Source organism: Panthera leo, chromosome A1 (assembly GCF_018350215.1).
Source record: "Panthera leo isolate Ple1 chromosome A1, P.leo_Ple1_pat1.1, whole genome shotgun sequence".
NCBI classification, from domain to species: domain Eukaryota; kingdom Metazoa; phylum Chordata; class Mammalia; order Carnivora; family Felidae; genus Panthera; species Panthera leo.
Genome location: NC_056679.1, coordinates 8,785,305 through 8,810,877, shown reverse-complemented (window position 1 = coordinate 8,810,877; position 25,573 = coordinate 8,785,305). Strand labels below are relative to the sequence as shown.

At 52.0% G+C, this 25,573-nt stretch overlaps 1 protein-coding gene across 12 annotated transcripts in view; it reads left to right on the top strand.

The window, feature by feature from the left end:
• SLC7A1 (solute carrier family 7 member 1) overlaps positions 1 to 24,494 on the top strand; it is an 80,719-nt gene extending 56,225 nt beyond the window's left edge. For all 12 annotated transcript variants that reach the window (XM_042942961.1, XM_042942411.1, XM_042942655.1 and 9 more), the window contains 10 exons: positions 1,932 to 2,090; positions 4,139 to 4,313; positions 10,085 to 10,206; positions 10,862 to 11,084; positions 11,855 to 11,994; positions 14,800 to 14,902; positions 16,622 to 16,839; positions 17,100 to 17,266; positions 17,856 to 17,964; positions 19,480 to 24,494. In XM_042942961.1, coding sequence (XP_042798895.1) covers positions 1,932 to 2,090; positions 4,139 to 4,313; positions 10,085 to 10,206; positions 10,862 to 11,084; positions 11,855 to 11,994; positions 14,800 to 14,902; positions 16,622 to 16,839; positions 17,100 to 17,266; positions 17,856 to 17,964; positions 19,480 to 19,583 — 1,520 coding nt within the window. In that variant the 3' untranslated portion in view covers positions 19,584 to 24,494. The remainder of the gene's footprint in view (positions 1 to 1,931; positions 2,091 to 4,138; positions 4,314 to 10,084; positions 10,207 to 10,861; positions 11,085 to 11,854; positions 11,995 to 14,799; positions 14,903 to 16,621; positions 16,840 to 17,099; positions 17,267 to 17,855; positions 17,965 to 19,479) is intronic.
• Positions 24,495 to 25,573: the final 1,079 nt, after the last annotated feature.

Genomic DNA, 25,573 nt, shown 5'->3' with positions numbered 1-25,573 from the left:
ACCTGAATATAAGAATAACCAAAGGATATGAATGGCCAGTTCCTAAAAGTAGAAATATAAATAGCCACTAAACATTCCACCTGTATTTCAGCAAGCTTTCTGTAATATCATCAAAACACAGGAGGATGTGGTGAGCGGGTCCTGGCTCGCTCCTGCGTCCCCCGCACTGGGAATGTTGTAGGGGGCTGTGTGCTGCCCTCTGGGTGCTCCCCTCGGCCCCCACTGCCACTTGCCCAGGCCAGCTGGCAGAGGGCTCCCCCCGGGCTCTCTGAGCAGCACCTTCCCTTTCTTTTCAGTGACTGTGGTACCTAACGACAGCCACAATAGCTCACGCTTCTAAGTTCAAAAATAAAATTCCTAATAATGTGGGTTTTTTTTTTTTCTTCAGTACAACAGCACAACTTACAACTGCAAATGCTCGTACAAGCTCAAGTCTCTGAGTGGGAACATAGCTGTCTGAAATGGGCTGTTATGCTCCCAGAGGATTTACCTGGGCCTAAAGCAGAACCACGGGCATGAATTGTCCACGGCTTCCACACTGACAAATGAAAGATTATTTGCCAGAGTGCTGTTTGCTTGTAGGGGACTGACTCATGCATGCGAACTTGTGGGTGATTCTCAGCTTTAGCTTTTAGGGAAGGGCCGTTTTTCCTAGCAAATGTGTGTGTGTGTGTGTGTGTGTGTGTGTGTGTGTGTCTCTCTCTCTCTCTCTTTCTCTTTTTTTTTCAGCCGTGTTTCAGAGATAGGGAGTGGGGTAGGCCAGGAAGGAAGGCTGGGCAACCCCTCACCCTGCACAGCAGGCTTCAGAGTCTGATCAGCAGAGAGCTGGCCTCTGTCGGGGAGGTGGTGGGGAGACCAGTTTTCTTCACTGGGGCTGTGGCCTTGATGGACAGAAGTCATAATAGACTAGATGCTGAGGATGAAGAAACATGGTTAAATTTTTGAGTCGATGGAAAAATACTCGGCAAGATAGCAAATGACAACATCGCGTCTCTGTAGTTCCCTTTAGCCAAATCCTCTGGGTGATCCAGACCACAGTCACCAATAAGGCCCCCTTTGAAAACAAAGGAAAATGCTCTATGTGAGTACTGGAATTTTAGTGACATTTCCTGGAAAAGCGGTGACTTTACTCAGGTTGATAGGAGGAGAGCGCAGTCAACAGTCGTTGGCATTTGTGGGGCCGCATCTGATTGTGGTCTTCATGGCGGGGGCGTGGAGCTGGCGTTGTCTGTGGTCAGACACCTGGGGACCCGTGGCCCCCGAGTCAGGCGGTGCGAGTCCAGTCTGGGCACACAAGTGGCAGAGGCGGGTTGACGCCCGCTCCGGGGTGAGCCGGTGACTTTGTCGCTGAGCGTGAGGGTCAGCCTGGGTGGGGACTGACTCATGCATGCGAACATGCTGGGAGAACAGCGTTCACCTGTGGATGGGGACCATCAGCTCTGTTGTCCCAGGGTCTTGGAAAAGGAGCTTCCTGAGCCGGGTGTCCCCGGCTGCCGACCGCACCCCGTGAGTGGATCTCAAAATCGATGCTATGGTTTGCCACCAGTATTTCTTTCAGTAACAAAATAAAGTATGTAGAGTTGAATACATACCATCAGAGCGTGTCTCGGGCGATAAGGGTCATAACGCCGTTTTGTAAAACGTTTGTTAGTCAGTCGTAGATTTGGGACACAGTATACGTGCTCACATTGGGTTGTGATGGGAAGTCGTGTTTCTTTCCAGGCCTGTGAAGCCTGCCCTTAAAGCTTCTCACTTCACTGCAAACACTAATCGAGTCTCATTTCCGAGCTAGCACAGACCGGGGTCTGGCTGCCACCGCCAAGTTCCAGCGCGTCATCTGTGACCCCCGCGCGGAGGCGGAGCTGAGCTCGATGACAAATACTGTTAATCGTTCTTCTTCAGTTTCCTCTGGTACCTGTGTTTCGTGGCAGGTACTTCAAGCGTGGCGAGGGCCTGGAGTGCGACGTTCGACGAGCTGATTGGCAATCCCATCAGGGAGTTCTCACGGATGTACATGGCTCTGAATGCCCCCGGAGTGCTGGCCGAAAACCCAGACATATTTGCTGTGATCATAATTCTTATCTTAACAGGTAAAGCTCCACAGTCACACACACGTCAGGTTGCAGTGAGGGGCCTGAGGGGTAAGACAGGCTCCCATTAGGTCTGTTTCTTCCCTTTCTCTTTCTCCTTTTCCCTCATTTTCTGTTTTTCTTTCTATAACGAATACAGACATCTTTTTTGTCTTAATGGCTTCTGGTCCACACAAGGTACTTTAATAGCTGTCAAGGCCACATGTCATTTAATTAAAGGGGCGTCTCGGGTGTTTGTGTAGTGGTTTGTGGAGTAAGATTTTGTGAGGGCCGCAAGCTTTTTGTACAAGTGACCCAGGAGTGCAAATTCCCTTGATTCAGTGGATGAGCATCTGGAAAGGAAAGTGGCATTCTTCAGCCCGGAAGATGTAGGGGGTGAGGTCGGTGTGGAGCACCACCGTGTGCCTGGGGTGTTGGAGAAGTCTTAGATGGTTTTACACCTAACAGCTGTCAAAACGCCCTTTAAATGGGTAAGTCTCCTGACAGAATTGTGGGTGCAGAATTTTAAAATTCCAAATATTGCTTGAACGCAGCGGATGGCAGCTTGTTCTTAGTGATGTTTGTCTGTGTCTCAGCCTTGAGGATGGGAGTTTTGTTCTATGTGGCATTTACGGTGTAAGCATTAGACTGAATGCAGATAAATTCCCCTTTGAGGTTAGAAAATCTTGGATGGGTTTTATTTTATTTTTTTCAATTTTTTTTTTTAGTTTATTTTTGAGACAGAGAGAGACAGAGCATGAACGGGGGAGGGTCAGAGAGGGAGACACAGAATCTGAAACAGGCTCCAGGCTCTGAGCGGTCAGCACAGAGCCTGACGCGGGGCTCGAACTCACGGACCGTGAGATCACGACCTGAGCCGAAGCCGGATGCTTAAGCGACCGAGCCACCCAGGCGCCCCTTGGGTGGGTTTTAAAAACAACATGCCTTATTTTACGCACCATGTAATTGAAATCATCTTGCACAGGCCAGTCTCAGCAGTATTCTGGTCCAGCTGGCAGAAACACGTATCAGAAATCAAGTTCACACTAGTGAGATTTTCATAAACTTGAGAGGGAGGGACGCCAAAGAGAAAACAGGGCAGAACACGATGAGGTATTCGCTGTGATTAATTGCTCACTTCCCTCCTATTGCCTTCACTTCAGAATTCAATCTATCGTGAAATGCATTTTGTATTTTAAGTGTAAAAGGTGTACATGGCAGGGCAACAGTTTTAAGTCATAAGTGGTGGTCACCTGTCGCCTGGACGCCTTTCCAGGCTTTTCTTAGCTAGCCAGGAGTTTAACCACAGAAGTCCCCAAATGGCACGTTCACCCCAAGATGATCCTGTGGCCTATAAGCCTCAGAGACAGTGTTGTCATATGGTTCCTGTGTATTGTTATCACTTACCTTTTTTTTTTAATGTGCGTTTATGAGCTATAATTAGTCTAGCTTAGACGTTGTTTTACATGCACTGAGTCTGATGATGAACCACATGATCCGTGGTTCCCTAATCATCAAGAGTTGTCATTGCTAACATTCCAAAGTGAGTCTGAATAATTTTCTCATCTGAAGAACTCCCTTCATTCTACCAAGAAACTGAGCAAAGTGTCTCCTCCTTGGAGAAAAAAAATCCTGCCCCACTGAGGCGAGTCCCAGGAAAGTACATTAGTGAGGAGGAGAGGGTGCCAGGAGAGGCCTTCTCTTCTTCCCTGGGTGGGGGGCTTGCTCTCCAGGGTGGTTGGCCGTGGTGCTCCCCATCTCTGCAGTCCTTTGGTGCCCCCTGGGTGACATCCTCAACTCCAGAGGGGAGTTGACCTGGAAGGCCAACTTTGACAGCTTTATGAACCACCCATAAAATAACTTGGGTTATTTTGATACCTACCTCTAGAAAGATTACTGACTCAGCCCCATTCCCAGAGGATCACAGAAATCTTGGGAGGTTTGGTGCCACTTAGATTCTTCTTATAAGTCACCTTCTCGTCCGATCCCCGTTCCTGTCCCAGGAAGGACTTGCCTGGCCCAAAGTCAACACCCTCAGGCAAAATGTTCTTGTTTGTGTGGTTTTTCAGGACTTTTAACTCTCGGTGTGAAGGAGTCAGCCATGGTCAACAAAATATTCACTTGTATCAATGTTCTGGTCCTGGGCTTCATAATGGTGTCAGGATTCGTGAAAGGATCGATTAAAAACTGGCAGCTCACGGAGGAGGATTTCAAGAACACATCCCATCATCTCTGCCTGAACAAGTGAGTTGTTCGTCTTCCTCTCAGCATGTGACAACTGATTCGTACTTAACAATACACACGTGCATTGGGGCCATGTAATCGGCTAGAACATATATATGCCTTTTCAGCAAATATAATTTGAATTTGAATTAATTTTTTTTTTTTGCAGTAAAATAGCTGAGAATGTTTTATTTGTTTGACATTTGTGTTAGGTTTCATTTCTCTGAACTCAACAGAACATTGTATGATGAGGCTATTCAGGAAAACAAATTTCATTCTAATTCTAAAATTACACATAGTTGGGGATCTTTGTCAGACTCCGTAAGTTATCTGTTTTTCCTCACATTCTGTTTCATGACCAACCTCTAAGTTTTACATTCAGAGAAGATTTTCTCTGCAAAACCATGGTGATGTCACTTGACCCTGAAATGTCTTCCTATTAATAATGCAGAGGGAAGAAATATGTGAAACTTTTATCACAGGCTTTTATCAGAGGTTTTCAGAATGACTAAAGTGTTGAAATGTGATTATAATGGTCTCTTTCTCCCACCCTCGACTTGGGGTACACCAGCCCTGAAAGCCAGTGGCCCCATCTCCCTTACAGTCTCTGACTCAAGATGCCCGGGATGGGAGGCAGGTGACAGGCCTGCTCTCGGACCTGTGCTCTTTCAGGGCCCTCATTGAAGCCTCGTCAGCAAGCTCAGATTACCTAGGAAAGAAAAGCCAGCCAATTAGAATGTTCTCTTTTTGATCTTTTTTTGTCAGATTTTTCAGGTAAATCTTAGGGCTCTAGGATGGACAAGGGGGGAGTGAGGTTTTCTCTGTGATTCTACTTTAATTATGACCAAAGGTTAAACTGCTCTGACAAGGAGACCCTCTTGAAGTGCAGTGGCTTTAAAAGGATGTCTCAGATCCTGACATGAGCACACCAGGTTGACTGGCCATCCTGTCTGCACACAGGCTTTCAGGAACCCTGGTCGTCGACCTGATTGTTCCGTCATGCCCTAGGATGTTGTCCTCTTCCGCATGGTCAGACCTGGGCTGTGGGCACAGGCAAGCTCCAGCTGTCCCAGAGGAGGAAGGGGGTGAAAGAGAGCATGCCCAGGGCTCTCAAGGGCAGATCCGGAAGATCCGTGTCCCCTCTGCCAACATTCCACTGGTGGGAATCCAGTAGGTGGCCACATCTAGCTGCAAGGGAGGCTGAGAAACAAGGTCCCATGCTGGGGATCCGAGCGGTCATGGGGAACTTGGTCTCCGGTTAGGGCCCGGTCATATCTTCCAGTGGTCCGGTCACTGGACAGGCATTGATGCATGACTAGTTCACTACAGGAAACTATTGAATTGAATGCATGAAATACTATGTGGTTAATGGTTCAAATCGATTACAGAGATATGAGGATTTTTAATTGTTTTTTAAGTGCGCTCTCTGCCCGGTGTGGGGCTTGAACTCATGACCCCAAGATCCAGAGTCACATGCTGTACTGACTGAGCCAGCCGGGCACCCCTGAGAAATGAGGATTTCTAATGTAGCATTCCTGAGCCGCATTTATGCCACATTTATTGGTGCTCATTAACTCAGCCTGGAGTGAAGCCAGTTCCAAATAGGCTTGGAAGTAACAGTAGATTTCTGAGACGTGGGGGACTATCTTTCTGGTTGCTATTTACAGATCAGGAATTAAATATAGATGGCAGGTCTTATTTCCTGGCTGTCGATCGAGATGTAATTTTATTGTGTTTACGAAGAGATGGTTTGCGCCAGCTGATGGTATTTATTAGCATTGGTTGTCCTCACACACTTTGTGTCCTGGTGGTGATGAACTGTGCTGGCCCCAGCCTCGGGAACACTGCCTCTGCAGTAGAGTGCTGCGGGTCTCGGGTGTAGCTTGCTCTTTTATTTTATTAAAACCTCTAAACTGCTTTCTCTTTCCCCCCCCCCACCCCCCAGCCGTAGATTTGTACTTCTGACCATGGCCATGAAATTGCTTGTCTCTCTGAAACAATAGGGTTTTTCCCGACCAAACCACTGAGCATGGCGGAGCTTCAGCCTGCGTGGCTTTGGTGGCCGTTTGACCACATCGGGTTGTGATTTTATGATGCTTTCTCCGTGACTGGCTGTAAAGGCCCCCGTGAACCTGGAGTCTGTCTCTTGGTCTGAAATAGGAATGTCATGCGACAGTCTGGCTGGTTCCCTATTGCCTTCGCCACGTGCTCCCTCTGGCTTTCTTCTCCAGAGTCCGGTAGATGGATAACAGATGTAGTAAGTGTAAAGATACAGCACTGCATAGAAACCTACTGAGAAGGTTTGGTTGGATAGTCTGTCTTCAGTTGGGATGAAAACCCCAAAATAACATTGGCTTCCACAAGATAAAGGCGTACTTCTCTTAGGTGAACGTCTGCAGGCAGTCCGGCATACTGCTTTGGTGGTTCTTCCATCTGATGGCTCTGTCCACGGCCCACATTCCCAAGATCACCCCAGGGTCCAAGATGGCTCCCACCAGCAGAAAGAAAATGGGAAAAGTAGAAGAGCGGCCTTGCTCTCCACTTCACCTGCCTGATGTTTCTCAGGACTTGAACACACCAGGCCTGCTTACATCAGGTGGCTCCACCTTGTAGCTGGAGAATCTGAGAAGCATGTTGTCTTTGTTCTTGGTGTTCCCATGTCTGCCTAGAATAATTCAGTTTTAGGACTGTGGAGAAGAAGGGGGTGTGGCTTCTGGGGACAACCAGCAGTTTATGTCAGGGTTGGTGGGTGGAAGTGACAGCGGTTGAGTCTTGGTGAAGGATGCTTTCCACTGATGTCGTGGGAAAAGGCCACACAGGGGGAGGACCCCCCCTCACCACCATGGAGGCTCCGTCTCAAGTCCTCACCCCAGGCTCAGGGATGTTTCTGAACACGAGACGTTTCTTCCTTCCTTCCTCTGCCAGTTATTTGCTAACGACTGGGTAACCGGTTGAGTGGGATGCACAGGAGCCGGTCACCCTGGCTGCAGGGGAGGGGACACCGATCTGAGATCTGGCTTCAGCCTGCTCTGTCGCCAGGCGACGTTCGCCACGTGGTGGCACGATCCTGCCTCCCCATTTCTTCGTGTGTAAGTTGCCAGATGCCGAGCGGGCACGACCACCGCCTGCAGATCACGGGTTAATTATTGATCTATATAAAGAGCCTTTGCAAAATGTTTTGGTTCGAGGCAAAGTAGAATGGGCTCTTTGGTGGTTTCCCAGCCATACGCTGCCACCGAGAGCAGAATCCCCACACTGTTCTTAAACGTTGAACTTAATTTTTTGAGTAGATAATGTTTTCACGTGGTTCGTATGTCGTGATGTTATAAAAAGGTTTACACTGAGAAATTCTGTCCCATTCCTTCATCTACCTCACTGTCCCCCTGCCATAGGTGATCATTTTTACTATTTTTTGTGTAAGCTTTTATTTGTATAAATACAAGCAATTGTAAGTATACATTTACATTTATTTTGAAACTCATATACGTAATTTATATGTATATTCCCCTCTCTTTTCACATAAAGACAGGTACATTCTGCACCTCGCGTGCTTCCCTTGCTAGCATATCCCGCAGGGCTTTTCGTACGCGAGGACCTTGTCCTTTGTTGTCGATACGTGGTGTCCGAGCCCGTGTGGCCAGTGAGTCGAGAAGGGCCCCGGCTGGAGGGGACACACAGTCGGTGGCAACCTGGTTACTCTTGCTGGTGGCCCCGGGAGTTTATGCAGGGACAGACTTTCTGTGTCGCTCCCCTTCCATCGGAGTCCTGCCCCGCTGCGGTCCTGAGGGGGGAGGGAGGATGCCGTTCTTGTGCTCTGCTAGGCATCCCCAGCTCCGCACTCGGTGGTCACCGCTTCGCCTGTTCGCGTGACAAAGGCACGTTCTGGCCCTAGCCCTCTTCTGCGAGGCCTCTTTCCAGGGTTTGATGTTTGTAATGTCCTGCACTTTCCTCTTCCCTTCAAATGGAATTCTTAAAACCTTTGTGGGTGCCTCTGCCTTACGGTTGTTAAAGCAAACCCGTCAGTCCTAGCGCTCATTTATTCTTATTCGCGGCTGTTCCATAGCCCTTGATGTTAGAGGGCTCCGCGGAGGCGGGTAGGCATCTGGAGGCCTTCCACGCCTGTCTGTCTGTCCTGGCAGTTACAGGGAAGCTGGGTCTTGACGAAGACCTGAGGTTCTAGCCATGTTTGGAAGTCGAAAGAGTCTTCCAGGAGCCCCCCAGAAGCCCTCTCGATGGCGAGTGCCCCTCGTTTATCTTCTCATCCCTCTCTCCTGAGGGATTTGGCTGTCAGCGGTATTGTTCTGGGCTTTGGCCTAAAATTTTTTATAATAGGCGTCAGCCCACCAGGGCATTCTATGTTCTTTGTGATGTGTGGATGCAGTGGGTGCGTCCTGTGGCTTCTGACTGACTTGTCCTGGGCTGCCGTTTTTGTACTTGGGTCGTGGGTTTATTTTAGTCCTAGCTTAAACGGACAACTTCCCTTTGAGTCTGGCAGCAACAGTTTTTCCTGCGTCTATCACTTGTGTGTTTCTTGGGGTTTCCCTCACGTTGCTACTTACTGAACGGTAGTAGGTGCCAGATTGAGGACTGGCTTCACGCTCTGACTTCCAGTGGCTCAGTGGCAGGTTGTTACCAGGAACCCTCTAGGAATCCGTACCAGGCTCAGTCTTTATTAGGAAATATTGGGCCCAAAGTGGCTGTCTGTTTTATTAGTTGATAAATCCCTCTGAAAGCAAATTTGGCCAACAATTTGCTAACCCAACTCTAACATCTGTAGGACTGGAATATTCTATATTCCTCTTCTTAGGTTTGGAAGTCAAGTGGTCTGGGGCAGCTTGCTCTGCAGAGCTGGACGGTTGTCCTCTGGGACTCTGTATTAGGTGACCATGTGACAGAAAGCCTGCAGCCTGGCAGCCAGCTATAACTGTATGGCTGACGAAGGGGGCTGGGAGTCCTGCTGATGTGCAGGCGGTGGCAGAGGACCAGGGCGAATGAGGCTTAGAATCACTTGGTGACAGGCAGGGCCTGGAGGAGCCATCCAGGATGATTTGAGTGATGGCCAGCCCCGGGCTCCGTGCGGCTGTTCTGGGCCTGGACACACTATTTAGAGACTCACGTTTCACTTCCTTGGAACTATTTTCTGAATCTTAAAGGACTTACAACATGTGTTGGACTGGGTATTTGTTACCTTGGCAGATATGTCCCGAGCCCCGCCCATGTGCCCGAGCCATGTAGGCGCTGGTCCGCACCCACGTAGGCATCCCTGCTTACCATGTGCGTGTGGGGGCTTAGGAGGCGCTTTCGTCGACTAATAACACAGTTGATTTTTTTTTTTTTAACCTCAGTATCTCTGCTGCTTTTGAGACCTGAGTTACTGGTAAATATGGGAAACTTTTCACATTTGGTTGCTGGGGTGGGGGGCCCTGCACCCAGTTGGCAGCTCTGTGTTCTAAAGTATATGTTGTTCGTTTGAGTGTCCTGGGAGAGAGGCCTCACTTACTGGTTTCTTCCCGCTTTCCCGTTGGACACCCCCATCTCGTAGTCCCTACCCCCTCCCCGAAGCTGACATTTAGAAGGTGCTTCTGGAAAGGGCTTAGCGACTGCGCCTGTGGCTGGGCCTCACACAGCAGAGGCCCGTGGCCCACCGGGTGACCGGTGGGGTGACAGCTGTCTCGGGAATCATTCACTAAGGGTCTGGAGTGCCCCTGCCCAGCAGCGGGTGGGGTGACCGGAATGGCTTCTCTTCAGGACCGTGAAGTGGGTGTTCATGGTCTTTGGCTCTTTTCTTCCAGTGACACGAAAGTAGGGAAACCTGGTGATGGTGGATTCATGCCCTTCGGATTCTCTGGCGTCCTCTCGGGTGCAGCAACCTGCTTCTACGCCTTCGTGGGCTTTGACTGCATTGCCACCACAGGTACGCCGCCCGCCGTCCGGAGCCCGGGCGGAGGGTCCTCCTTTCTCGTCAGATGGGCTGGACTGACTTTACCCACGGGTTGCTGTTTTCCTTCCTGCGGGCATGTGCCGGCTGCAGCTCTTTCACACATGAGTACCGTGTAGATTTGTAGCTTCCTGCTAATCTTCCCCCCCCTTTATCACTTCCCCAAGCGGCAGCGCCTGACAGGAAAGTCTGCATCATGAACGTGACTAACGTTCAGAATGGGATCATGACAGCCGTAGCTGCAGCCTGATTTCATATCTGTGCATCATCCGGGAGAAATGAGGCCATTAAAAATATTGTTCTTCTTGTGATTGAATAGGCTGGGCTCTATCAGGCCTCCTGAATTTTCTCTGCCAAAGAAAACAAGTCTTTTCCTTGGCTGAACCACGGAGTAAAGGCCTAGAACGCCATCCCTGGGCGTCTGGGTCTTCTGGCCTGTGTTGGGAGAGCCCCCCCCGTGGGTCCCAGAAGCCCGAAAGACCGTGTTTCCCACTGGGCCGAGCACTGCGGGGTAGTCATTCATGGGGGGCACGGGCTCTCTGGACACTGAAAGTCTTCAGGCGTCTTCTGGGTTCGTGGGGATGCCCCTCGCTGGCTCGCCCTCCTGGGCCTGACTCCTTGCTGCTTCCAGGTGAAGAAGTCAAGAACCCTCAGAAGGCCATCCCCGTGGGGATTGTCGCTTCCCTCCTGATTTGCTTTATTGCTTACTTCGGGGTGTCTGCCGCCCTCACACTCATGATGCCGTACTTCTGCCTGGACAAGGACAGCCCCCTGCCCGATGCCTTCAAGCACGTGGGCTGGGAAGGTGCCAAGTATGCGGTGGCTGTCGGCTCCCTCTGTGCTCTCTCTACCAGGTGAGGCCTCTGAAGCTCTTGGGAAGGTAAGCTGTAGCGGGCCGTGTGAGGCCTGACGCACAGGGGGTGCTGTTCACGTCACTCTTTGCCCTTGAAGTCGAACCAGCACCCCAACCCTGATGATGGGGTTTCTCCCCTTGTTGTTATCAACCAAACCGCGAACTGTTATTGATCTTTCATTCTGGAGAGTCGGGGGCCCACTTTCTAACATCATCTGCTCAGCAAGGCTGGCTTTCTGTCCCCAGCTTTGGCCTCTGGACCAGGCCACCTCTTTGAACACCGTAATTTGGCCATAGAGGAGAGGCTCCCTTGAGAAAGGGAATTGCCTTTTAATAAGAAACATTTTGCCCCTGGAATTCCTATTAGCCTGTATATATAGGGAATATTTGGTAAACATTGATTAACCACAGAGAGATCCTCGTGAACGCAGCAGTCCTTTTATTTTCTGTTTGAGCTAGAGTTATCGTGGGAATGAATACAGAATTTCCCTTTCATAAAAATTATGACTAGACCCTACCCTTGTTTACGTTAGACATTTGCCATTCACTGACTCACAGCCACCGTAAGTGCTTTTTTCGGGGTTGATGTATTGAAATTTGTCTTGTAGCCGTGGACTTCACCTGGCTTGGAGGGTGGCAGCTCTTGGCGAGAAGTTCAGGGCTCCCTCTCGGTGGTGTGCGTCATGGCAAACCACACAGTGGTCACATTTGGTGCCTTTTTTCCCGAGGAGTTGGTGTCACAGGTGCGCTTTGCCTCTTCCTCCCGTCTAGTCTTTTAGGTTCCATGTTTCCCATGCCTCGAGTTATCTATGCCATGGCTGAAGATGGACTGCTGTTTAAATTTTTGGCCAAAATCAACGATAGGACCAAAACACCAATAATCGCCACGTTGACCTCAGGTGCCATTGCTGGTAAGAATTCCACATGCCAGTATTTTAACTGTTGAGTCCTCAGGGAAATATCTTGAGTTGCATTGGTCTGTGAGAAGTTGGAGCTCACCCTTTTCATGTTTGGTTTTCACCATCGGAACCTGGATTACTGCCAGATGACTGCCCTTTTGACTTAAGGGGGAGGCCGGTTGTACAGAGGATGTGATGGAATTCTCAAAAAGTTGAATTATTTTATTATTATTGCCCTCTGATTGGGCAGGGCGTGGAACACGTACTGTTTCTTCAGAGCTGTTCACATTGCCCCTTTTCTGAATGTCCCTGAGTAGACTTGGGTGGGGTGACATCTTCGTGCGTGGTATAAGCCAGGTGACTTTCTTAGTCCTGGAAATTCATTGTCCGGGTATCTTCGCCTGGGAATTCTCGGGGAAATGAGAATCCCTTAGTATCAGTGTCTTATGAAGTGTGCTCCTATTTTCCAGGAGATATCGAGGGTGTTGCTGGGGTCAAGTGCCGTATGAGTTTATAAATATTGCAGCCTCAGAGGCACAGAGGAGATTATCAGGTTATCTTCTCAAATATCAGGTTCCTCACCAAGAGGACAGTTTTGAAGCTGAAATCAGTGCCCACAGAACCTTTGGAGTGATGTGATATTCCAGGGGCTCCTGATAAAGAAAAGGGGAGCCTCGAAGGAAACTTACATGCATATACACCATGCTGTTGGTTTTCTGTATTTTCTCCTTTAATAATGGCCCCTCCTAGCCCCATGGGGCAGGCACTATCCCATTGCACAGAGATGCGAAGTGAGGAGGTACACCCACACCCAGTAGATCTGGCTCTTGGTTCCTGGTTTGTCTTTCTGCCAAAGTGGCTGGCTCCTTCCAGGGTGTGAGTGGCGCAGTGGGTCTTTTTGGTATAGTAGGACACGTTCAGTCTGTACCGCGGGGATTGCCATATAGCCATTGGTAAGACGTTTGACCACCTTACATGAACGAATTGTTGTTAGTAGTATTTATGCCCTTAGCAAAGTGTGCTTAGTCGTGTGGATTAATGTTATCTAATGAAAGAAAGCTGGTGTTTCATTATTTAACACATTTGTTGTGTCATTGTACAATCTTGACAGTGACCTCAGTGGTTAGGTTAAGGGACACCGTATGTCAGGATGTGACCAGTATATTTAAGAGGTTAAGGAATTGGAAATAGCAAATGTTTTTTCAGTATTTACATGCAATTTGATTATATTGAAGACTGGCCTTTAATTTCCTTCCTGTGCTGATCAAGGGAGATCAAATTACAATCTTTAAAGTGACTGGAAAGCACACGCGTTCACCAAACCGGGGATTTGCTCCTTCTTTTCATTTGGCGGGGGTGGGAAATAAGTGTGTGGTTTTCGAAAACCACCCCACGTGGGAACAGTGTGGCTTGAGTTTCTGTGTGAGTGGGAACGTTGGCATCTGCGGCATGCACGGTCGGGTACTATTCTCGTTGTCCATCAGGCCCGGCATTGCCCTTTGATCCTGTTGTTGAGCCCCGGTTTAAATTTCTTGTAGTCGGAGTGATCTATAGGGGCTTGAGAAGCATTTGTGGAAAAGTCATGGCTTTGTGTTGATGTTTTAACTTGCGTTGTTTGCATGTGATATTTGAAAATATCCCAAAGTAGATCTATCCAAGTTTTTTTTTTTTTTTTTTAACGTTTATTTATTTTTGAGACAGAGAGAGACAGAGCGTGAACAGGGGAGGGGCAGAGAGAGAGGGAGACACAGAATCCGAAACAGGCTCCAGGCTCCGAGCCGTCAGCACAGAGCCCGACGCGGGGCTCGAACTCACGGACCGTGAGATCATGACCTGAGCCGAAGTCGGCCGCTCAACCGACTGAGCCACCCAGGCGCCCCTCCAAGTTATTTTTTAAATGGGAAACTTTCCATGTATACCCACATAAATAGAGATATATACTCTCATAAAGATTACAAAAGATTTTCAAATAATCATGCATGTTGTGTTTTTTTTTTAAGTGGGGGTCATGGTAAAGCTAATGCTATTGTTTGTGGAAGTAACACTGCTTTCCATGCTCATCTGTCTGGGTTAGGAGCCCCTGTGAGTCCTCCCAGAGCACTGGACTTGACTTTACCCACCTGCTCATTACTGTTGCCTGCTGATGCCTAAGTCTTAGATGATTCACTCAGGGAGGCCAGAGGCTATCTGGTCTGCCCTGTTTGTTGGTGTACATGTAGTGCTCATTGACTGGCACACCCTCAATGAGTGCTGGGTGGATGGATGATGGATAAGTGGTTGGATGGCTGGCCGGATGGATAGGTGATGGGGGATGGATGGATGGATGGATGGATGGATGGATGGATGGTGGGTAGATAGATGGATAGATACACCTGACCGTGAGTCTGCTTGGTACAGAGAAAGACACCCTGGACTCAGAGCCACAGGCACCTAGCTGAGATCCTGACTTTTCCACTTCCTGGCTGTGTGACCTTAGACAAGTCTCCCGACGTCTTTGACTTCAGTTTCCCCCATCTGTAGAGTAGGGATAGCTTGCAAAGTCGCCGTAAGGATCAATAAAGGTCATGTTGATCAAAGTACTCTCTCTATAAATGTTAACTATCATCACCGTCTGCTGAGGACTGTGTTTGTGATTTAATTCTGAGCTTTTCTTCCTTTTAAGCAATATCACCATGTCTTTGCATGGAAAGGGCTGGGGTGAGAAAGCAAGTGAAAGCAACATCCCCTGTGTGGCCTGGATCACGGATGGGTGGTGGTTCTGGCTGTAAGTGTGCGTAGAGGGCCATCCACGGATCCTGATGTTTGTCTCCTCCCCAGCTGTGATGGCCTTTCTCTTCGACCTGAAGGACTTGGTGGACCTCATGTCAATTGGCACTCTCCTGGCTTACTCTTTGGTGGCTGCCTGTGTGTTGGTCTTACGGTACGTATGGCTCTTCTGGGTTCCGTGGCAGAAAGGTGCCCCTGTTAGCCTTTTAAAAGATCAAGTGAATGGTTTATACAGTGTAAATTTTAGGTTGTTGGTAGCTCCTTTGGGAACTCTCCTGGAGAGGGTGGGATTTGGTGGTTGAGAGCCTAGTTACGGAGAACGTCGTTGAAGAGGAAGAGTCAGGGCACCCGCCTCTCACTACTACGTGCCCTCATTTTTCTGGTGAGATATTGGGAGGATAGAGACAGGTTCTCCGCCCAACTGTCGGGCCTGGATCCAGGGAACAGAGTTTTTGCAGGCTTAGGGGAATGGTTTCGGTTCGGTCCAGGTTCTTAGTTCGGAGGGCACTGGCACGGGGGACTAGTCTTGGTGGGAATGGGAGGAATCCAAGTTGTGTGGAGCTGAGGTCAGTGTGGTGCTTCTCCAGCAGCATTGCACTACCACTGGAGGAGTGAGCTGCTGTGTGGGGCGCGGAGCGGCCAAGGTTGATGACGTTCAACAAGACTTTCCAGGTTCTGGCTGCTTTAGCCTTGTGTGGTCCAGACCAGCCCCAAGGATGCCCATAATAAAGCAGCTCTGGGCCTGGGCTTGGTGTCCCCTTCCCAGCTGCTGCAGTGCCCTGCTCCCAGAGCACCCCCCCCCCCACTCCAGTTTTCCTTGCTCTGAAAGGACAGGGCTCTCCTTCCTCACTACCAGGAGTGGCTCAAGGGAGCACTTAGCACTTAGAATATGGAGTCGTGGAGACTCTCAATGGTGGTCACCGGGAGTACTTGCAAGATCCTTAATCCCATTTCTAACGTGCTTAGCATCACCATGTATGTCAGGCCTCAGTTGAGCCTCAACAGGGGCTGTGTGGAATCAGCTAAAACTAGTTTGCTAGTTTTCTGACCACGTATTCCTTCCTAAGGGGGCTCAACACTGGCGTCTTTTCCGAGGTCCCCTCACATTCTTAATTGACTGGTGTTAACATAAGTGAATCAGTGAAAAACTGGTTAAGTATCTTTATGTTCACTCTTACATTATATGCAAAATAATTCCGCAAGCACTCTTGTTTTTCACAGCTGGTAGAAACGATTTGAGCTCTGTTGTTTTGGGTGGAAGATAAGGAGCCTCATTTAATATGAATGCTTTACTTGCAGGAAGCTCGTGTCTTGGAAATCAGGCCACAGGCTCAGTCCTTCAGCCAGCTGTATAAAGTTATTTATTCTAAGGCATTTGGAGTTTTAAAATAAATTGATCCAATTAAGTCTCACAAACAGAATTTCTCAAATCCGTCAGCGTGCAGACACGTTTCTCTGGCTCTCTAGACCAAGTGGGATCCTAATGTTACTGCGTTCTATTTCCGTTTGTATTTTTAGTTCCCTTCAGCCATGGTTCTGTTGGAAGTGGCCTAATATCTTAAGCATCCAAGGGCCAGTGCTACTTCTCAGAGCAAGAGAAACCACGTCAGGACATTCCTCTGGGCTGGTTCACGGGGGAGGTCAAATTGTCTCAAATCCGAGACGCCAAGGAGGGTGTTGCCCAGAAGCGGGAACAGAAGGCGGGGACTCAGCTCCCCTCCTCTGGATCTGCTTTGTCAGAGAATGCGTCATCCTGACCATCTTCTTCCCATTTTATGCTTCGTGTCCTGGGCAACTTAGGACTTGAGTTAGTGTGTGTCCTCCTGCCCTTCTAAAGCACATTTTGGCGGTCATGCACTGCGTTTCTTTACAGGTATCAGCCAGAGCAGCCTAACATGGTATACCAGATGGCCAGAACCACCGATGAACTAGATCACGTGGACCAGAATGAATTGGTGAGCACCAGTGATTCCCAGACAGGCTTTTTACCAGAAGCAGAAAGGTTTTCTTTGAAAACCATACTTTCACCCAGAAATATGGAGCCTTCCAAATTCTCCGGGCTAATTGTGAACATTTCAACCAGCCTCATAGGTAAGAGCCTGCCCTTCCCGTAAGGTGTTTGGGGTCTTGCTCGTTGGCATTGTATGGTTTCTTGTCGCTGGTGGTGGAGGCAAGTGCAGGAAAGGATAAGCCTGTGTCTTGCTGCTGGACCGTGATGGTGGTTGATGGCTGCAGAAGTACAGCCTCCCTCTCCATAGGTTTTGGGGAAACTGAGGATATCTGTGGGGATTTGAAACAAGATTGAATTGCGCCTCTCTCTCTCTCTCTCCCTCCCTCTCCCCCCTCCTTAGCAATTCTTATCCTCACCTTCTGCATTGTGGCTGTGCTTGGAAAGGAGGCACTGACAAAAGGGGACCTGTGGGCAATCTTTATGCTCACCATATCTGCCCTTCTCTGCTCAGTGGTGACAATCATCATCTGGAGGCAGCCTGAGAGCAAGACCAAGCTCTCCTTTAAGGTGAGCAGCTCTAAGGGGCCCCTAGGGAGCCGCCTGGCAGGTTCCCGCACATGTGCCACGGACCGCGGGCTCTGCCAGGCTCGGGTATCTGCGGGGGGGCTTGCCGGCCAGCCTCCGAAAACATGAGACGCAGACAGTACCTGCTGAGGGGGGCCGGTCCTGAAGGAACAGCACACCTCTCTGCGGGGGCTTTTCATCCATGGATCCAGGGGGATCACGTGGCGTCACCAAGCCTTGGAGGTGACACAAATAATAAAGCAGTCCACTGTTGGAGATAAGTGGAAGTCCCTCTTCTAGCCCTTTCTTTAGCAGGAGAATAGGAAGGGGGGGGGAATCAGAATAGAGCTCACTTCGGCACTTAGTAGCTTAGAACCAGACTCCCACCAGCGCTGCCCGCGTGTGGGCACGTCTGTGTGTGTGCATGTGGGCTGGGCTACGCTCACTCCCTCCTCCCCATGTAAATCGCACAGTCCGTCCGAATCTCGGGGACCCTATTGTTTCCTAGGTAGTTTCGCTAAAGGATTCAAAAGGCGTCGTCCCCACGCGCCCCTCTCCCTGCAGACTTGACACTCACCTGGTATCTTTGCAGGTGCCTTTCTTGCCCGTACTTCCCGTCCTGAGTATCTTTGTGAACGTCTATCTCATGATGCAGCTGGACCAGGGCACGTGGGTCCGGTTCGCAGTGTGGATGCTAATAGGTACGTGAGATCTTGGATTGCACTGTGACGGCGTCTCTCAGAGCCCCCCCCCCGCCCCCCCACCAGTCCCCAGAGCCGGTGCTGTGCTGCTCAGTCCTCTTTCCTGCAACTTGGCTGGGTGCCTCTTGTCATTGAGCCTCCTTCCCTTCAGATTTCAAAACGTAGTGAAAACACGTCGTCCGCGGTTTTCTCTCAAAAAGGACCTCCTAGTAGATTGTGGGTCCTCCTCTCCCCTTCAGATGCTTTTCATTTTAATAGCTCTTGGCTGAACTAGTTATGTCATTGGGTGCAAGTGGAAGGTAACAAGAGCGAGGCTGTGAGTCTGCTGTTGACAAAGCACCGATTCACCTCCCCTGACACGAGAAGGCCTGGACCGTGCCTCCCCCGGCCCGGCCAGTAGCTGCCCACTGGCCCACGTGGGCTGTGCGTGTTGGTGGGGTCTGCGGGAGGCTTGGGGGTGACCGTGTGGTTGCTGGCCCTGCTGGGGGCTGACCGTGGCCCTCCCCCTCCCTGAGCGTCCGACGCCAGGGACTACGGAAAATGGACTCAGACTCCGTCCTTGGCACTGATACCTGGGGAGCGGGCCTCGTCTCTCGCCCCTCGGCGTCCCCGGCAAGAGCAAGGACTCCAGGCCTGTGTTTTCTGCCAAAGCCCTCGGCCCTGCGTCACCACACTTAGGGGCAGATAGCTGCCGCCTCACGGTCGTGCTCTGCAGGCCCCACGTCCGCACGGTGTAGCCTGAGCTGGTTCCACAGATGCCCCCACAGAGCCTTCCTGGGAGAGAGCCGGCTCGGGGGGAGCAGCTCATTCCCGCGTCCCAGACGTGAGCTCCCGGGATGTGCTCCAAGCCGTTGGCTTCTTTCCAGGGCTTTTGGTGGCTGAGCCCTTCCTTTAAGGCCCGCTCTCCTTGCGTGCCTGACATGGGCCCCAGTCCTTAGGTGGCTAGTTAGAAGCTCAGATCTCTGGGCCCCACCACAGACCTTTGGAGCCCCCGACACTGGAATGGACTGAGAAAACAGTCCACGGCAGTCAGGGCCGTGGAGGCCACACGAATAGCCTGGGGAGCCCTGGTTGGAACAGTCCCACCCCTGTTGGAAATCCCACCCTTGCGGGAAACAGTATGACTGCTGGAGCGTCCGTCCTGTCCCCTCCAGTGGCCGCGGGGCACCAACTAGGTGGTCAGTGGATGAAGCTGAGGGACCAGCACCCCTCCGGGGACCCCCAGCTGCTCCCCCTGCTCAGGAACTGCTCCAGTGTGAGGCTGCCCCCGGAGCGTGCCTTCGCTGCCTGGAGGGGCGAGACCGAAACCTTCGCAGGCTGGAGCGGAGGAGTCCCGTGTGTCTCCAGATACAGAAAGTGAGCCCACAAGGGCTGCTTGCTGTGGGCGCAGGCCTGGGTCCGGCAGCACGGAGAGACTTTCCCGCGGGGCCACGTGACTCCCCCAGAGCTGCTCTGCCCTCTGCCCTTGAGCCCTGCCTGCCCTGTTCACTCCCGGTCTCTGCTCTCGGCCCGCAGGCTTCATCATCTACTTTGGCTACGGTCTGTGGCACAGCGAGGAGGCGTCCCTGGCCGCCGAGCAAGCAAGGACTCCTGACGGCAATCTGGACCATTGCAAGTGACACACAGCCCCGCCCCCAGAGGTGGCAGCAGCCCTGAGGGATGCCCGCAGAGGTCCGGGAGCACCTCGCTCTCTCCACCAGTGCATCAGGACCCCCCCCCCCACATCCAAGCCCCACCGCAGCAGAAGGTGCAGCTACTTGAAACGCAGCCTCGGCCCACAGCCCGTGTGTCTTGCACAGACTTGCCCCGTGGCAGGTGGCACCAGGTCCCAGTCACCTCTCTCAGCAACCCGGCTGGGGCCATTTGGCTGTGGTTTCCACTGTGTCTCCTGACATCCCTCTGAACAAAGAGAACAGCTCCCGTCCTCGCCGGCTCTGTGTCCGTGCTGCTGCGGCCGCGGAACGGCGGCCACCTTTTCTCGTCACCTTGGGAGTCCAGGCCCCCCCACCCAGGACCGCTCTGGCACTGAACACGTGCATACTCCACACTTTCCGCAGCCACCTCCCTGCTCAACCCTGATGGCCGACCGTACACGCAGGATGAGTCACCCAGACAGTGCGTCCCCAGTAGTGCTCCCCCCGGAGCCAAAGGACAGCTTAGAAAGGAGAAGCAGGACTGGTTTCCTTCTCCCACTCCTGTCCTCTGTGCTTCCAGAAGGGGTCGTGAGGAACGTGAGCCCTCCCTCACTTCCTCTTCCTGGCACCGGCTCTGCCCCGACAGCTGACGGAACCCGGCCCGCTCCATGGTGGCACCGAGGCCACCGCGGGAACCAGGCGGAAGGACCGAGGGCTGGCCGGCTCCGTTCCTCACGCCTGAGCACAGGGCCCTCCGCCAGCTGTGCTCCCTCCGGGCCCAGGCCAGTTCTTGCTGCTTCTGGCGTCTTGCACGAAGGCGGCGTGTCCCAAGCAACCGGAACGTGACGCTGCGTTTACGTAGGCCTGGCCTGAGATCAGCAGAGCTTAGAGCGCTGTTCTCTGTGGGTCTCTGCCAAGCGCTGACTCCCTCCCTCTGGCGCGTGCGGGTCAGTTTCTCGAGTGTTGCCAGGCTCCCAAGGCAGGCGTCTGCTCCTCCTGACGCGACGGTGGCCGGTCCTCCCAGCTGCTTCTGGCCCCTGAGGTGATCTCTTTGGCCCTTCTCTTCTCTGTAATCAAGCTGAGTCCCGTCAGCATCTGTGAATCGCTCCAAATTAAGTTGGCGCTTAGTATTAACTTGGAAAATGGCCAAATATTTACTCGGTGTGGGGTCCGCGCGTAAGAATTTGGGGTCCTGTTGCTGTCCCTGTCGTGTATCTGTTGTCCACAAGCTGCAGGTTTGTATATGGGTTTGTAGCCCGGGCGCGGACCTCCTGTCTCCATAAGTTTTAAGCTGGAGAGCCAGCTGGGGTCCCTGTACACAGCGTGCCCCCTCCCACGCACCGGAGCACTCCATGGCTCACACACTTCTTGCCGATAGGAGCCTGAGGAAACACGAGCACTGATTCCATCTTCCTTCCCATTCGAGTGTGGCTCAGGAGCCAGAAGGGCCCCCTGTTGATGGCAGGTGAGGGACACGGGCCTGTGGATCCCCCGGAAAATGTAAATGCTGCTTTTGAAGCCCAGACTCCCATTTCTTCCCCTTCTGGCCTTTGACACAAATATGGTAGAACGAAGCCTGATAAATCGGCGGCACTTGTCTCATCTCCCTCGGTGGCTCCTTGGAGAGAATTGCAGGAATTCACGAAGTGGCCAGGTGGCAGGGTCAGTCGGTGGGGGGTGGCGGCCCGCCTCTGCTCTAGGCCCCGGTCGCCTTGCCGGAAGCTTTATTCTAAATTATCGTTTGTGAATGTTACAGAGGGAGGGGCCTAAGAGCCCAAAGTGTGGGTTTCCAAAGAAAGATATTTAAATTTATGTAGATTGGTGCTGTACAATATTTTGATAAATATTAACTTATTTTGTTGGGGTTCTTCTTGTCTGCTGTCTTTTAGGGTTTGTTAGCTATTTGTTTGCTTGATTCGTCTGTTGTTTTTCCACATAGGCAAAGAGAACTTGAGGGAAAGAGAGTGCCCAAGACGGAAGGCGGAGGGAAGAGAAAAAAATTTTTTTTTAACTTTAATTTCTCTTTCTGAAATGTCTGTGCAAGAGAGCACACAACAGACTGTGTATACAGTTGACGTTTCAGCTGGCATCGTGGATCGTTCTAGCAACCGACAAGGTGTGTTTGCCTGATAACAGACAACATGCCGCGGGGTGAGGGCCTCCTGGCGCGTGAGTCTCCCCCTTCCTCACCCCAAAGCCGGAAAGTGCCTCAGCAAGGCTCACCCGCGCGGTGGTGAAAAGCCCCCGCTGCCTCCCTGTCAGGGCCAGGAGCCTCCCGTTTAGGACAGGACACCTGAGGGGGCATGGATAAATAGTTGGCGAGGTCACCGCGCTTCTGTTGAGAGTAGCTTCTGTGCGGTTGCCAGAGCTTTCCTCTCCTGTACACGAGGACGGTGATGTCGCGAGCGCCGTTTGGGGTAAGCCTCCCCCGTGTGGACAGGCTTTTTCTTACCCCAGCCTTCACGCCTTCTCCGCAAATACACACACATACACACACACACACAGGCAAGAAATAACCACCAGAAGCGCCCGACAGTTGGCCTTCCCCCCCCACCCCTGCCTCCCCAGTCCAAGCAAGACTGATTCTCGGTGTCATGGCTTGGCCACTATTTTCCTACATCATCAGAAATCCCACACTTCTAGAGATGCCCTTCAGGGACGTTGTGTCTGCTTTTCTCTGTGGCCCGGCCCCAAACAACCCACGTTGGAAAGACCCTTTTGTGTTGAGTAAGCAGCCCTTCCTGCCTCCCGTGGTCCCCCCGCCCTACGTGTTCTCACGACCCCGTGAAGACTCACAGGAAGCGAGCCGTGGAGCCCCAGGACCTCTGCTGAAGAGCGAGGGGTCGCCGGGGAGGCAGTCGGGCTCCGTGGGTGGGGGAGGCCGAGCCTGCTTCCAGGAGGACCGTCAGCAGAAGATGGGGCCTCTGCACACGCCTCAGTCTGCCCCACCGGCTCACACCCCTCGGCCCGACTCTGGGCCCCGTTTGTTTTTCCGAGCCAATAGCGGGGAGCGATAGGGCCACCTTTCCCAAGCTGTTTCGGAAGGACTGCTGAACTGCTACTGTTGCCAGAGCCCCTCGGCCCCCTGACTCGTGGTTTTGCTCCACTGAGTCCCCTCTGTCAGGACATGGTCCCAGGTGCTGGTGCTGTGGTTCGGGTATCACAGCCCCCCTGCCTGCCACGTGTCCACAGGTGACCGCACCGCGGTGGGGGCTTCACCCACCCCGAGCTCCTCAGGCCCTGGCCCGCTCCCGTGTGCACACCCGGACGAGGCACCTGGCGGTCGTTCGTGGGGCTTCCTGCGTGGCCGTGGCCGCGACCTGGGCTCTGCTGTCTCCCCGCCCCTCCGTCCCTGCCATCCCCACCACTGAGCGGGCGTTCTGAATTGACTGAGGTTTGCAGTCTGCCCAGGATGGCCCCGAGCCTGACACCGGCATAGCACAGGGGCAGAATCTGGGCTCTTTGGGGGCGTGTGGGCATGCCTCGTAAAGGCCCCACCCGACTAGGTGGGCTTGTGGGCATTTCAGGGGCCTCGCCAACCTGCTGGCTCTGTGCCAGGGCCCATCTTCTGGATTCACGTGTCCTGCTTTCACACATCTAGTACGAGCCGATTGCTCTGTCGGCTCCCTAGGGCCATCTCCGTGCCAGGCCCCGTCCCCGAGGAGTCCTGGCACGGACGGAGAAGTGTTTCCAGGCACGTCGGCACTCTGCCAGACACAGGTGTGTGACGCTTGTGTGCGGAACTGTTACAGAGTTACCGGCAGATGGAACTGAATATGTGTTACGTATATTTGTCACGTATAATTTAAGATCGGTGTTTGCCATCATCACGAGAGTATTGTAAGGCTCCTTAGGGAGAGTGAGAGACCTTTTGTTGGACTCTTGTGGACTTTTTTTTGGTATGAAGTGCTTTATCCAGTGGTGCAAGAGGATGCACTCCGTATTTCATCATCAGAGTTATGATGCCTAATGGGTTTGTAAGGCAAAAAAAAAAAAACAAAAAAAGTCAACTGACTTCGATACTATATTCATCACTAGAAGCCAGAGTGTTTATGTGCCCGTCGCTTCATTGAGCGGCAGTGCTCTCTTTCAAGAGGGACGGGGACCAGCCAAGGGTCTCAGGGCACAGTTATCAAGGACCCCTCTTGGATCACCCTGTAAGTGTGTTGAACTGCCGGCTGAAAAACCCACATGAAATAAAGACCTTGGCTGTGAAGTCCAGATTGAATTTCTCAGGGTATGAGCATGTCCCACAGGGTCAGGAAGACGCGCTAAGACTTTGTTAAATTATTAACAAGGTATATGACTTTGTGTTTCTTGATGACAGACTTTTTTCTTTTTTAAAGTTTGGGATTTATTTTCCCGTTTGAGAAGTTGTAATATATGTATTTAAAATAAGTTTCCCGCTTAAGTTGTGCCTTTCAGCGTCGATGGATCTAAGAAGCACAGAGGGTGATGATCCTGGTGAGGGCTGGTTTATTATCAAACCTGAAGAGCTGTGGTTTCTCCAGTAAACTTTTTCTTCTCCTGAACGTGCAGCCGTTGTTAAAAGAATTATGTTTCTCATTCTGTAAATTGTATAATGTTTTTTGCTTGTTTGATGTTCTATTTTTCTAATAGTTTTCTTATAGTTTCTTACAATTGTGATACTAGATTAAGATTCTGACACCCAACTGCAAAGCAGCCTGTCTCTGCTGGCCCCTCCTGGTTTTATTTTAAGGACAAGCGTATAGGTCATCCATCACCTTTAAAAAAAATGTGAAACTGCTCTGTATCCCATTTTTGCTGACAACACTGTATGTTGACAACCTCCTACTATATGTTGTAAAATCAAACTATTTTGTGGTACATTATCTCATGCTTCTGCAAACTCTAATAAATTCTGTCTCAAGCATTGTGGCCGCTCACAGCGTGTTCTCAAGCATTGTGGCCGCTCTTGGCTGGGTCCCCAAGCCTGGCAGTGCCCCATAGAGAGTTCCAGATCTCGCCCTTTGCTTCTTGAGTCTTTTCCCGGTTCCCTACAGCCGGATGTTGTAATGCCCCGTTTTCCTTCGGCCATTTGGTGGAAACCCTCATTCCATGAAATAGCACCTCAACCGGGAATCCACCCCCGCCCCCCGCACTCATTTAGGATCCCCTGCGGCTATCTCCCCAGCTCCCACTCTTTCCAGACTTGGCTTGCGTTTGGGTGGGGAAGGCTTCCCACCAAGGTTTCCGCCAGCCAGGGCGTAAAGCCGCTCATCAGCCCAAGCACTTGGCGCCAATGTGGCCCAACCGCCTTGCATTGCGCACCTTAGCCCGGCACTTCCCAGGAACTGCCCCTTTCCCCCCGTTCCCCCGCTGAGGAAGGAAGCATTTGCTTGCACAGGAGACAGATTCGGTCCACTGGCCTTAACTCTAAGACACTACGATGCAATGATTTGGTGATCACGCTGGGAGGTGTGTTGCCCGGGGAAGACAAGGCCCGACCTTGGCATCTTCTCAGCGGACACCCTGCACCCTAGGAGAGGAAGGGCCAGGGGGCCGCTGCTGGTTTCACATTCGTATCTGGCCGCAAGACCCCCGGACCGTCTCGGGCCCCATCCGCCACACGGCGCACCAGGCCACGGAGCTTGGACCTTGCGCGGCATCCCCGCTCCGCACCCGGGGGTGTGCAGTGTGGCCCGGCCGCGGGCAGGCGGGGAGTCCCCTTGGTCGTCCCCCGGGCGACTCCCGGCGAGCGATCTCTCCGTCAAAGGCTCTGCTGACAGCTTGCGGACGCCGGGGAGCGCCGCGCGGGAGCGCCCCGCGGTCCCGCACCCGGCGAAGGCCACGTGGGCCGGTCCCTTCCGGCTCCTTTACGCCGCCGCCGCCGCCGAGAGGCCGCCCCCGGGAGCGCCAGGCGGAGCCCCGTTCCCGCGGCGCCGCAGCGCCACCTAGCGGCCGGCACGGCGCGGGGCGAGCGGCCCGAGGAGTCGCCAGCCGGGCGTCAGTCG